Source organism: Somniosus microcephalus, chromosome 22 (assembly GCF_052327205.1).
Source record: "Somniosus microcephalus isolate GS21.2 chromosome 22, FLI_Smic_1.0, whole genome shotgun sequence".
Taxonomy (NCBI): domain Eukaryota; kingdom Metazoa; phylum Chordata; class Chondrichthyes; order Squaliformes; family Somniosidae; genus Somniosus; species Somniosus microcephalus.
In genome coordinates, this window is record NC_141008.1 from 19,467,370 (window position 1) to 19,482,165 (window position 14,796).

General features: G+C 42.6%; 1 protein-coding gene across 1 annotated transcript in view; it reads left to right on the forward strand.

Moving 5' to 3' along the window:
- The window catches only part of rhbdd2 (rhomboid domain containing 2), a 62,838-nt gene extending 51,572 nt beyond the window's left edge, over positions 1–11,266 (forward strand). Inside the window, exon 4 of the mRNA XM_085964246.1 lies at positions 8,818–11,266. Coding sequence (XP_085820372.1) covers positions 8,818–9,250 — 433 coding nt within the window. The 3' untranslated portion in view covers positions 9,251–11,266. The remainder of the gene's footprint in view (positions 1–8,817) is intronic.
- Positions 11,267–14,796: the final 3,530 nt, after the last annotated feature.

The window sequence follows — 14,796 nt, forward strand, 5'->3', positions numbered from 1 at the left end:
AGCAGCGGTCTTTACCACGCCTTCCATGGGGCAAATGGAATGGAAGACACCGCGACCCTCGGGTGTGACAAAGGAGACATCTTCTCACAATGACATGAAAAGCTTCATATTGTACATCACAACCTTCTACCAATTCAGACTCCAAATCACTGGCCTAAGGTTTAGAAAGAAATGCAGTGTGCTGCCTTAGGAGTTAATCCTTTATAAGTTGAATCTAGCAATTAAAAAAGAGACTTGCATTTATATAGTGCCTTTCATGACCTCAGGACATCCCAAAGCGCTTTACAGACCACTTTTAAAGTGTAGTAGTCACTGTTGTAATGTAATTATAGAATTTTTTTTTTTAATCCAACTCTGGCACAACAGCAAAATCCAAATGGCTCTGAACATCAATTTTGTACCATTGGGTCTTTGTTTTGATTTTGATTGATAGTTTCCAAATGTGATGTTGTCACAGACCAGCTGGTAGTCTCTGGACACAGGGTAGAACAATGTTTGTTTAATGACGAGGCCATGAGTCCCATAATCCAAACTGAATGAGGTTCACGTGAAAATGAGCCACAACTTTGGTTTTTGATTGACCATCCTGATATTTTGACATACTCAAAACTGGACTGTCTAGTTGCGAAGTCAGACCAGTTACCAAGCTACAAGTGACCTATTTCCACATAAGAGTTCCTCTATGTGGCTTTTGTGCATTGGTCCAGCAGACTAATGCCACCTGCCCACTTCAGCAGAGCATGTTTTGATAACCAAATAGTTCTCTTAAATGAGATGGCCGTATGAGAATACTTTTCTAAAATTCACAGAACCTCTTTCAACAGGATACATATGTTTGCCATGACTGTGATGATTTATTAGACATATAGTGCTTTCAACAACATGATGTGGAACCTTTAGATTGTTTATTTTTGTTAAATGGGTTGCAGAGGGTAGGACTTGTTCTGTATTTACTTTACTTAATTATTATAATTATATTTCAGATGAAAAATGTGAGCTTCTTGTAATAAAGCATGGTATTGCCCAGAACAAGGAGTTCCACACATGTTGATTTGATTATAAAATGCCCTTTTGTGGTTCAGTGGCACTGTAAAGGAGCAAATTGTAGAAAATCTGCATATCATCTTGTTTCTGACTTTAAATGTATTAGACAATAACAAAAATAACTTGGATTTATATAATGCCTTTACTATAGGAAAATGTTCCAAGGCACTTCAGAGAAAAAATAAGAAAAGAAAGACTTGCATTTATATAGCGCCTTTCATGACCACCGGCTGTCTCAAAGTGCTTTACAGCCAATGAAGTACTTTGTGAAGTGTAGTCACTGTTGTAATGTGGGAAACACGGCAGCCAATTTGCACACAGTAAGCTCCCACAAACAGCAATGTGATAATGACCAGATAATCTGTTTTTGTTATGTTGATTGAGGGATAAATATTGGCCAGGGCAGGGGATAACGCCCCTGCTCGTCTTCGACATAGTGCCATGGGATCCTGAGAGAGCAGACGGGGCCTCGGTTTAACGTCTCATCCGAAAGACAACACCTCTGACTGTGCAGCACTCCCTGGAGCGTAATCGGACAAAAATTGCCACTGAGTCAAACTATTAGGACGGGTGATTAAAAGTTTAAGCAAAGAGGTAGGTTTTAAGGAACATCTTGGAAGCGGAGAGGCTTGGGGAGGAAATTCCAGAGATTAGGGCCTAGACAGCTGAAGGCATAGCTGCCAATGGTGGGACAAATGGAGGGGGGAAATGTAGATCAGGCCAGAGTTAGAGGAACATCGAGTTCTTGGAGGATTGTAGGGCTGGAGGAGGTTACAGAGATAGGGAAGGGCGAAGCCATGAAGAAACTTGAACACGAAGGTCAGAATTTTAAAATCTAGATGTTAGTGGACTGAGAGCCAAGGTAGGTCAGCGAGCACAGGATAATGGGTAAACAGGACTTGGTGCGAGTTTGATAATGGGCAGCAGAGTTTTGGAGGAGCTCAAGTTTATAGATGATGGAAGATGGGCAGCCAGGAGAGCAGTGGAATAGTAGAGTCTGAAGGTAACAAAAGCATGGCTGAGGTTTTCAGCAGCAGATGAGCTGAGGCCGTAGAAATGGGTGATGATATGGAGGCAGAAGTAGGTGATTTCTGTGATGGAGTGGGTATGGGATCGGAAGCTCAGCTTGGAGTCAAATCGGACACCAAGATTGGGAACAGTCTGGTTCAGCCTGTGACAGTAACCAGAGAGGGGGATAGAATCGGTGGTGACAGAACTGATTTTGTGGTGCGGGCTAATGACTGGCTTTGGTCTTCCTAATGTTTAATTGGAGGAATTTACAGCTTATCCAGTACTGGTATTGGACAAGCAGTCTGATGATAAAAGGCAGTGGAGGGGTTAAGTGGTGGTGGTGGTGAGGTAGAGCTGGGAGTCTTCAGTGGAATCATGTCTTTAGATTATGTCACGGAGGGGCAACATGTAGATAAGAAATAAAGGGGGGTGCCAGGGATAGATCCTTGGGGGGACTTCAGAGGTAATCGTTTGAGGATGGGAAGAGAAGCCATTGCAGGAGATTCTCTGGCTACGACTGGCTAGGTAACAGTGGAACCAGGTGAGTGCAGCCCCACTCAGCTGGATAACAGAGGAGAGGCGTTGGAGAAGGATGGTGTGGTCAACCATGTCAAAGGCTACAGAGAGGTCGAAAGGATGTGGAAGGGTAGTGAACACAGTCACAGAGGATGTCATTTGTAGCTTTGATTAGGGCCATTTCAGTGCTGTGGCAGGGTTAGAAACCTGATTGGAGAGGTTCAAACAAGTTGTGTGAAAGATGGGCACGGATTTATGAGGTGACAACACCTTCAAGGACTTTGGAGAGGAAAGGAATGTTGGAGATGGGGTGGTAGTTTGCAAGGACAGCGGGTTTAAGGGTGGCTTTTTTGAAGAGGGGCTTGATGGCAGATTTGAAAGAGAGGGGAGCAGAATCTGAGGAGAAGGAAGCATTTACAATATCAGCTAGCATGGAGGTCAGGAAGGGAAGGTGGGTGGTCATCAGTTTAGTGGGAATAGGGCTGAGAGAGCAGCGGTGGCCAAGATGAGCCTGGCGATGGCATGAGGGGAGATAGGAGAGAAAGTTGCAGGTTCAGGGCATACTATGATGGTTTTTGAGCTAGTTGGGTTAAAAATGGAAACTGCCTGTCCTCCAAAGAACGCCAGCTTAGAATGGGGTAAAGCCGTCTGAGAAAGCAGGCCAGATTGTTTGCTCTGATAATTAATCAAAAAGGGCAGGCTGTGTATGAAGGAAGAGGTTGGTGTATTTTTGTGGCATAAGCATTTCCTGAATAAGATGGTAGCTAAGTGTTATTGGTAACCATCTCTGACCATTTTGACTCTCTTCTGATTGACAGTTCTGTCTCCAGATACAGCTTAGATTTAAATATGACAGCTGCTGGCAATGGCTTTAGTTCAGCCATATGATTCAACCATTTAGCTCCATATTGCAGTGTTGAGCTGGAACTCTATGGTATTGAGGCAATGTATGCTGTATAATCTCAGTTAAAGAACTAATAAGACAACTCTTAGGATATTGAAATAGTTGGTAATGCTGGAGAGGGAACAGATGAGTGTACTTGTGAAAGTTAATTAAAATATTACTATTTAATCTATTGATTTATCTAACTTCTGTATAATCTTACCTGAAATAAATAAATCTGAATTGTTTTAGTTTAGCCTGAACCACCACTCTGGTGCTTTAATGGCAACTCCATTGATGGCACATTCAAAAGGGCATGGGTTCAAGCCCCACTTCAAGACTTGAGTGCATAATCTGGGCTGACAACTCTGTGCGATATTGAAGGCGTGCTGCATTGTTGGAGCTATCTTTCCAATGAGAGGGGTTTGCCTGTGTGCGTCAAGATCCCACAGCCCTATTAGAAATAGCAGGATGTCCTCTTGGTGGACTGGCCATCATTCCTCAATCAACACCAACAAAGGCAAATTAACTGGTCATTCATCTAATTTGCTGTTTGAGGGCAATTAGCTGCCACTTTTGCCTACACAAGAACAGTGAATGCACTTGAGGGAAATAATTCACAAAGCACTTGGATGTTGTGAGGATGTGATAAGATGCTACACAAATCAAGTTCTTTCTCCTTTCTAATTTGGGGTAGATGGTGGTACCGTGTCTTATTTCCAGTACATACTCCAATGGTATATGGATTCATTCACCCTGCACCTCATTATTCCAGACATTTCATGCATAAGATCAAGTTTGGTTCATAGAAATTGCAGGCTTGCTTATAGAAGCTAGCCTTTAGAAATTAGAGCTGGGCCATTCATGGGTATAGTTACTTTCTTCACGGAAAGGGTAGTGGAAATCTATTCCTCCCAACAAGCTGTTGAGGCTAGGTCAATAGAAAATTTTAAAACCAAGAGTGATAGATTTTTGTTAGGCAAGGGTATTAACAGATATGGAACCAAGAAGGGTAAATGGAGTTAAGATACAGATCAGCCATGATCTAATTGAATGGCAGAACAGGCTCAAGGGCTGAATGGCCTCCTCCTGTTTCTATATTCATAGAAGCTGACTTTTGCAGAGAACACAAAACAAGGAGTATTGGGGAACAAAAAAGCAAAATACTGCAGTGCCGGAAACGCTCGGCAGGTCAGGCAGAGTTTGTGGGGAGAGAAACAGGGTTAACGTTTCAGGTCGATGATCTTTCATTGGTGTTCTCATTCCACAGATACCTTGCTGAATATTTCCAGCATTTTCTGTTTTTATTATGAGGAATATTGGAAAGTGGCCTGACTTATAATGTGCACATCAGCCACCTTCTGTCATCATGTGTTAGCCAAACAATCGTGGAAAGTAGACTCATTCTGTAGCTACTTCCTTCTTCCAGAATTCACTCCACTTTTTAAAAATAATACTCTTTTCACTACTTTCATTGTTTAACATTTTTAAAATTCATGTTTGGCAGATATATTTTCCTCTGCAGATGGACCCCTATTTATTCAGCCTGTCAGACTTATCTCCTTGATTTATTGAGTTGGTAATTTAGTTGAGGGGTCTGTGGCACACTTTCCTGTGTTATTTCACATCATCGACTGTGTATTACCATTAATTAATTTTCTGCAATCACTTCATGGTCATTACTCCTTCAGTGTAACACAGGAGTGTGCTGTTCAGCCAAGCACTGCCAGGGAAACATTGGAGAGTCAAAGTTAAATAAAATCCTTTCATGAATACTCGCTGTATTTATTAAAAAACGAATGAACAATTCCTTGGAGTGACTTCAAGACCATAACCTCCTCTCCAGATTCAGCAGACTTTCCTAAACTCACTTGACCATCACCCTTGTGGTTGAGATCCTGTCGGACTAGAGCTCTGATAGCATTGTCCATCTTAACCACTCGATTAGATTATTGTCTTGTTATCACTTCTTGGTATTCATTGCTCTTTATGTAAACTATCTGACTCCTTCAATTATGTCATTGCCTTGTAATCACTAATAGATTTGAAGATGCAGTGCGATCCTGTAATATGCCAATTTATTGGATGTATACAATACCTGAAACGCAGCAGTTTATTAGGTGGACAAAAACATCAATTCATTCTTTCTCTTCTGCATTGCTTTTCCCGTGGTTTACTTCGCATTTTCTGTAACATCTTAAAAATATTCCACTTTCCTCCAATTTTGCTACCTTTTTTAAGAATGTCTTCCGAATCAGCCCCCTTTAGTTCTCTCCTCAGCCCCTCAAAATCTATCTTCTAAAAAAGTTGAGATTCTCTGCTGTATTCCCTCACCTCCATTCCAAACCTGGCTATAAATTCAACCACAGTAGGGCCGCTGCATCTGATTTTCTGCCTTCCTATAGCCTCTTCCAGCCGTCCCCTTTTTAAACCTCCGGTGCAGTTGGAGTGCATTCTGCTGATGCTAGGCATTCAGGCTCCAACTAACACCTTCAGCAAGAGGAGAAACTCCGTTTAATAAACTCTACACTGGGGCATCATTTTATTTTTAATTCAGAAGATTTAAAATTCTGTTTATATGAAAAAGTGAAACTTAGGTAATTAAATATATTACGGTTCTGACTGACTTATTTTAATAACATCCATAAAAATAAAGTGTTCTTCTGAAATTTGTAGACAAATTTGTCTGCATACTATATTTTTTTGGATTTTTTTGCTTTTTATTTTTCTGTCATCTCCTTTGCTCCTGAAGGTGTTGACTTCTTGCATGGGGTCGTTCCACAGACACTGGGCAACCTTGGGTACCTTGTCCAACTTCCATGTATGAACCTGGTCAGTGAGTGTCAGCAAGCGACTCAACCATTTACGAACATATGATATGATGGGTAGGGAAAGACCAGCTGGTTCATCAAGACCGTCCCACACTCCTGGTGGCTGGAGCATCAAGACTGGACACTTCCTACCCCCCAGTCACCATGTCTTCTCCTGGGAGTGGCGAAAAAACGCAGGGCCAATAAGGGAACAAAAAACAAGAAAATTCCTCTCCAACCCCCTCAGGCGATCAAAACTAGTCCAGGAGATCGTATTGTCATTGGGCTGTATATTCTGATCCCTACGGGTGGGTACGGGCTGTGTACCCACCCGTAGGGACATCGGAAATGCCAGTTTCAGGCATGCCAAGCGCACGCGCTGAAAACCGGCATTTCCCATTTGTCAAGAATGCTCTTGACAGATCGAACGCCTGCCCTAGAGAAGGGCCTCTGCGGGGGGAAGAGTTCTGCTTTCTGCAGAACCTCCGCCCGCAGAAAACCCTTAGAAATCTTAATGCTGGTAAAAGCGTAAGGCCTGCTTTTACCAGCATAAGAGTTGGAAAAAAAAAGTTTAAAAAAAATGTTTTTCACTCATTTATCATTTAAAAATACTTTTTTTTTAAAGTACGTTTATTTTTAGCCCTGTAAGAAACGTTTTTTTCAAAACATTAAATTTTTGTTTCAAATATTTGATTTATTGTAATTTCAACTCATTTTAAAAATGTGATTTAAAAAAAATATTATTGAATGTTTTACAATGTTTTTGGGGTGATCCCCATTCATATATTTGACAGGTCTATCTGTCAAGTGTATGAAGGGAGATTCCCTTCTCCTATTGGCTCCCCATGGCCCACGTGATCCCAGGGACTCTTGCGAACCGCATGCGCCTCTGGGGTACGTGGGCCCTGCACATTTTGACTGTGGAGGGGCCCAGGATCGGAAGTGCCCGGACCTCGGGAGCCCTCAGGTAAGTCCGTAGATTTTTTCCAGATCAGCGGCCTCCACGCAGGAAGGCTCCGACCGGAAAATACGGGCCCATGTGTTTAACTGTTAATCCACTTCTGTCTGATGCGATCTCTGCTCCAGCCAAGAACCGGTCCCGCTCCCTTTTGAAGGCAGAGAGTCCGCACCCACCACACCAGCCGGCAACCCATTCTAGATTCATAATCTCATTTGACATCTATAGGCTCGCTTCCACCTGGGGTCACTGGTAATTGAGCAGTGAATGTATCTGGAACATTCCTGGTTTTCAATGCCTCATCTATGAACTTTCTTAATCAACTGAACCTTTGGGTAAATCGCCCAAGTTAATTTTTTTACGGCTGAACACTTGTTTTTCAACTGAATTCTCAACAGTTTACATTCTCACGTGTATATGTTATGAATGAATTTGTTGTACATTTTGATTGCATGTTGCTTGTGGAAGGAATGCATTGTGGCATTCAGGTTTTGTGGCATGGTTGTGTCTGTCCTGAGATGATTAAGGGTTGGAGCATCTTGTTGTTGGTTATTGGAGTGTAGTTGGGCCAAGGAGATGCCTGCTGGTTGTCATGTTGATTTGGGTGGTGGTTGTCATTGCCTGCCCATCTGGGTGGGTCATCATTGCTCGTCTGGATTCTTCTGCGAGGAGGTGTGGAGGATACTGATCAAACCTCCAGGAATGGACCAGTGACTGCTTGGTATTTCTCCACTTCGAGGCGGATGTCAAACATCAATCAGACTGTGTTTCGACCGTGTTTGTTGTAGGGATGGCTGCACTCCAGCATGGAGGAGAGGGGAGTGAGGAGGGGGCTGAGGAAGTACCACCTTATAGCTAATAACAAGAGCTCTGCTAACCTGCCGGTGGTTATACCTCTCGACCAAGTAGGCTAGCGGTCCCTGGATTGGAAGATCTGTCAGTCCTTGTGATTTGTTGCCTGTCGTGGCTGATGTGGGGACTGATACTTGGGAGAGTGCCCTTCTGACTGCAGCTCCTCCAGCACAGGGTTAATGTTAGTCGTTTTATTTCAGGAAGTCATAATTGGGTTTTACTGCGTAAGACCTTGCTGATGGCAAAGTTTTAATGCGAATTGCAGAATGACAGCTTTATAATCTGGAAAGTGTCTGAAGGATTTAATTTGGATGTATTCACTATTTAGACAATGGTTATGTGTTTTTACTTGATGTGATGTCTGTCTGTTTATCATAAGCCTTACACTGCTCCAGCAATTTATATCAGTGTTTATACAACACAAAAGTGTTGAATATACATGCCTCTATATATTTTCACTTGGGTATGTTTTGCCAAGAGTCCTTGCACATCTATCCATATATGGGATACTTGGTGGAATTGGAATGTAAAGTGTTTCATCAGGAATTAGTTTCCTGTAAGTGAGAAATGTGTTTTTGTAACTTGCTGGCATTGATCCTGAATGTTGTGATTCACATTGTTTTCAACAACTTCACACTATAAAATTTAACATGATGTTGGCTTGCATATATGGGGACAATAATTATTGGATGGAAATGTATATGACAGTTCAACATTGGGATAATTTTTTCTCTTTATTTTAGGTACAATCCTAAACCAGGGACCTATCCCACTCAAGCCTATTACTCTCCTCCATCCACTGACTCCCAGTACCACCATTATTCAGGGATTGCAAAAGAGCAGTTACAGTGGTATGGACCTAAGCATCAACAGAGACCTAGTTATGGTCTTGAATTTGCTCCTGGACTTGAACATGATGTTGGGCAGACATCTGGACACGGACACAGCCATGATCTCGGGCAGACATCTGGACACGGACACAGCCATGATCTTGAACGCACATCTGGACATGGGCACAGCCATGATCTTGCATATAATCCTGGACACAGACATATTTGTGATCATGAACATGATTATCAATATGCTGGACAGGTGCAGTTTAATTCTCCTGGGCTCCAACAGAGCCCTGCCCCTACAAAAGACTTTGAAGGTTCCTGTTCTGTGGTCATGAACTAGGTTTTACCTTCTGGCCCTTTGCTAGCATAGGCTGCTGCACAACATAGAGGTGTCATGCCATCATCATAGATGACACCACACAATGCCAAAGATGCTTTTTTTTTTATTACCAATTATCAGATAATAGAATGGGACAGTAGAAAAGTGCATGTTGATTAATAGTGAGTTGTATAATTGGCATCAAGTTCAAGGTAGGAAATATTTGAAAACCAACAACTATGTATGTACCAAATATTGGTATTAAAAATGTTGTCATATGTCCATTAGTTTGCATTTAATGTTTTTTTTAACACCCAATTATTGTTTCTTGTTTGTACTACAATCATCACTTTTACCACAGATGGCATTGATTGGAAAATTGTTTTCTGGTTGCAAGGTATGATCAAATTTTAGATCGTGTCTTAATGCTGGCACAGTACCCATTGCAATCCCGTCTGGCAATATCTATGGGTCAGCATTAGTACAGCAAGGTTAATGGGGCAATTGTAGGGTATGAGATGGCTCATTTCATTCAATTAATGTGCTAATTAAAAATTAGCAATCAATGGTTGAAGTAGTGTGAAGGACATACCTCCAACATACCTGGTCTTGATCAAGTCCCCGGGCTGCTGCATACTTGAACCTGACGTGTGCTGTTAGGGAATGATTTTGTGAGTTTTGTCTGTTAACTGGACAGGCCACTAGATGTACAAAAGTAAGAGTAAGGGACGAGAGGAAAAGAAAAGGTGGCCTGCCGTGTACTTTACAGAATGACGTAGAAAGCAGGTGTGGAGAGCCCTGTGTAGACTCGAAGGGTTAATTACAGTCCTAGCCCTTTTGGGCTATTCCAGATCAGGCGTATTCCCTAGACGTTCACTCTCAACTTAAGTTAGAGATAGCCGAATTCCATAAGACGCTTAAATGGGTCTAAAGGTTCAGACTGTCTCTCCCTAAAGGAAAGGAACGACTAAAGATGTTACCGTCCTCCGGATAGTACTTTTAATAAGTTGAACTAGACTGTAACCTTCCGGATATTATAAGGGTCTGGAATATCCCCCAGATTTCTGCAACTCCTTACAAAAGAGTGTACAGAATTTGTGGGTTCGCGAGTCTATACAGATTCACTCTGAGACAATTCTAAAAATATATAATAACAACAGAAAATGCTGGAAAAACTCAGCAGGCCAGGCAACATCCGTGGAGAGAAAATAGAGTCAACGTTTCGGGTCAAAACCTTTGTCGAGATATATAGTTTTATTTAGGAGCCGGCATTCAGTTAACATCTGTTGAATTAGTCGCAACATTAACAATTCAAACTACAATTAGCTTATATTTCCTATTTCTCAGAGATCCTTATTCTCAAATCTTTACTTCGTTATATTTCTTATTTTACTTATTTCTAAATCCAGAACATTTCTTATTTCTTATTTCTAAATCCAGAACCTCCACCAAAAATCAATCACTTTGATATACCCGAGACTCATAGTTAAAAACTTACAGTGATGCCTCTGGAAAGTTGAGAAACGCCCTGCCCGTTCAGCGTGTTCTGACGTTCTGTTAAAAAGGTCGTATTTTTATACCTTTTTGGCTTTGGTTTCTTCTTTGATGTTCTCTGCTGATGTCAGCTAATTGTCTTTATTGATCCCTTTGTTTGAATGCTTTCTATGTTACTATCAATTCAACTATGCATAATTATTTCTCTACTTTTAGGTGTTCCAAAAACCATGACAGCTATGGTTTTTGTTTGATGTCATTCTTACCAAAGATTCTTCGTTCATTTCTTAATATTGGCTTAACTGCTTTTTTGCAGACATTTTGACTCTGTTCTGCTTCAAGTTTAATACAAACATAATGCAATTGCTTGGTGTCATCTATTGAAGTTATATCTTCAAAGTCTTGTTGGTATGGTTTTTACTATATGTAAATCAAAACCACTTTAACTGTGTGTTTACTTGTTTTCTAGCTATCTCAATTGGTTGCATATTTAATCTTATGGTTCCTGTTTTCCAAGTTTAACATAAAACTATTTGACCAGCAGGTTTCTTTACTTCATGTCATGTTTTCAAAGGCACATGCCTCTTTTAATGTTTGTAGTTCTGTTTTATCTTGTTAGTTTTTCACACTTAAATTGGGTCTTCCCAATGTGTTCGTTGCAAACCATAGACCTTTCAGAACCACCAATGGTTTGCTTTAATCTTTCATTGTTTTAGAATATTTAACTAATTCCCATTTCAAAGCTTGTTTACAACTTTGTTATCAGCTGATCTTTTCTCAGAAGCCTGTATTTCTGTTTACAGCCTTTCTGCTGAGACTTGTGTCTTTTAAACCCAGTATGTCTTTCATTAATAATAGTAGAAATCTGTTCATGGTATCGTGTATTTCTCTGAATCGTGGCTATTCCTTCACAGACCTGTTTCACCCTTGGTCAAGCTTGATTTTAGCCAGGCCGTTTGTGGAAGGTAGAAAATGAGAGGACATTATAGAAACATAGAAAAATAGGAGCAGGAGTCGGCCATTCGGCCCTTCGAGCCTGCCCCACCATTCAATATGACCATGGCTGATCCTCTATCTCAATACCATATTCCCGCGCTCTCCCTATACCCCTTGATGCCTTTTGTGTCTAGAAATCTATCTATCTCCTTCTTAAACATATTCAGTGACTTGGCCTCCGCAGCCTTCTTATCCGGGGCTACTGTTGACACACCTGGTTATAGATGAGCATTGGCAGAGCCTGCGAACATGTCACTTGTCTTCCCCCATCTCAGATAGAGAATGATTGTGTGGATGGCTAAGGGGAGAGAGAACTGGGGGATCAATGTCATTTTGAAAAAGGGAATCCGAATACAATTTGTTTAAAACAAAACTCTGGCAACCACTTTCGCCGTCTACGAGACCAGGTCACAAAGTAAAGGCAATTATGGTCCTACTTCCACTTCCACTTATGTTTCTCATTTGCCAGTTTGTTATTTGAATTTTTGTGGATCCTGAGGCTGGAAAAGGTGCTGATGTCTCATTGGCGGATGAATCTGAAATTAGAACACCGAGATCTGTTTGTAAAAGGAACGTGGGATATCTGGAACTGAATCGCAACATGCACATTATATGCAACGCCTGAGGTTCCATGGTACAGGCCTGTGTAGGTCATGAAGATAAAGGCCTAGAAATTTGGGTGGTTGCGCCACCTGTTACCGCCATGAAATGGCGAAAACACGGCGGCCGGGGCTCTTCCCCCAGCTGGTGGTGGGCCCCGCTGCGGCCGCCATTTTCAGAAGGTCGGCAGCGCTGCCGTTGCCTGGTATTGGCAAGAGAAACTTAACTGGACCAGCCACATAAATACTGTGGCAACAAGAGCAAGCCAGAGGCTGGGTATTCTGTGGCGAGTGTCTCACCTCCTGACTCCCCAAAGCCTTTCCGCCATCTACAAGACACAAGTCAGGAGTGTGATGGAATACTCTCCACTTGTCTGGATGAGTGCAGCTTCAACAACACTCAAGAAGCTTGACACCATCCAAGACAAAGCAGCCTGCTTGATTGGCACCCCATCCACCACCTTAAACATTCACTCCCTGCACCACCGGAGTACTGTGGCTGCAGTGTGTACCATCTACAAGATGCCGCAACTCACCAAGGCTTTTTTGGCAGGACCTCCCAAACCCGCGACCTCTTCCACCTAGAAGGACAATGGCAGCAGGCGCATGGGAACACCACCACCTCCAAATTCCCCTCTAAATCACACACCATCCTGACTTCGAAATATATCACCATTCCTTCATCGTTGCTGGGTCAAAATCCTGGAACTCCCTCCCTAACAGCACCATGGGAGTACCTTCACCACAATGATTGCAACGGTTCACGAAGGCGGCTCACCACCACCTTCTCAAGGGGCAATTAGGGATGGGCAATAAATGCTGGCCTTGCCAGCGACGCCCACATCCCAGGAACGAATATTTAAAAAATTGAGTTGGAGCGTGATGCCAATTGACGTGCAACGCTGAGTTGACGCCAGCTCGTCCATTTTGGAGTTCTCCACTCGCATTGCCACCTATGCTAAATCACACCAGTGAGTGCTGCCACTAAAAGGTCTTTCTGTGGCATTAACGGCCATGGGGATTCTGGCAGGACATATCAAGATGGATGCCGAAACTTCAAATGCCTCCTTTGCCAAGGTTCTTCTATTAAACTTTCATTTTTTGCCCATCAGTGGGGGGGTGGGAGGGAAAGGGGTATTGCATTTTCTGGCAGCTTTCTGGGAGGCCTACCGTGTTCGTGGGTCAGTAAATAATTTCACCCCTCAACAAAAACACACCCATTTCCTGTCAATACGTGACTCAACAACTGAACCTAAACAGTAGTTGTTCGTAAAAAGACATAACACTTGCAGTGAAAGTCACATCCACTTCCATTGATGCAGCTCTTGCTAATTAAATGTTATCCCATTTACAGGAAACTTTCTGGTATCCGGCACTGACGGGACCGAGCTGGTGCCGTTAGATCAAAACTGCCGTATAAACCAGCGCTAATGTTAAAACATAGAGCTTTTCAGCTCCGTGTGAATCAACAAACCCTGTTGCTTAGCAACAGCTTCAAAACAGTCGGCTGCAGCTGCAAGCGTCTCTAGCTGAAGCTGTTGCTTAGCTACAGACCTTGCAGAGCCTGACTGGGGAAAAAAAAAGCAACGAGAAGTAAAAAAACTTATAGAAAATGGCTCCTGAATTTTGCCGGTAGATAGAGCTTTCCGGACTTTTAACCTCCGGTTAAACGAAAGTTTCCTGTATTGATACAGGTCAATAGAATAATTCCATCCGCCTAAACTGAAAACCAAACATGATCGCAATACATTCGTGACCTGTGGTGGTGGGTTCAGACTATTGTTCGACAAGTCTCGCAGTTGGATTTCCGATGGATAGGCCCAGATAATCAACGGGCCCCGTTAGCCACAGTAGAATAACTAAACCTAATGATGAGACTCTACCGCACCTGTTCCCAGATTAGATGCTTATCAAGTATTTTTCAGAAACCCTTTGTCTTCAGTCCCCGCCACAAACTCCGTTCCCTAGCCACCGACTCCATCCCTCTCCCTGGCAACTGTCTGAGGCTGAACCAGACCGTTCGCAACCTTAGTGTCATATTTAACCCCGAGATGGGCTGTCGACCACATATCCACTCTATCACCCAGACCGCCTACTTCCACCTCCGTAACATCACCCGACTCCACCCCTTCCTCTGCTCATCTGCTGCTGAAACCCTGAAGCCTTTGTTACCTCTGGACTCGACTATTCCAATACTCTTCCACCCTACATAAACTTAAGCTCATCCAAAACTCTACTGTCCATAGCCCAACTCGCACCAAGTCCCGTTCACCCATCATCCCTGTGCTCGCTGACCTACATTGGCTACCGGTCCGGCAACACCTCAAATTTTAAAATTCTCATCCTTGTTTTCAAATCCCCTGCTCTTCTTCGAAATAGTGCCATGGGATCTTTTATGTCCAGCTGAGAGGACAGACAGGGCTTTGGTTTAACGTCTAGTATCAGGCAGTTTTAATCTGTACTTCCCAATATCGAATG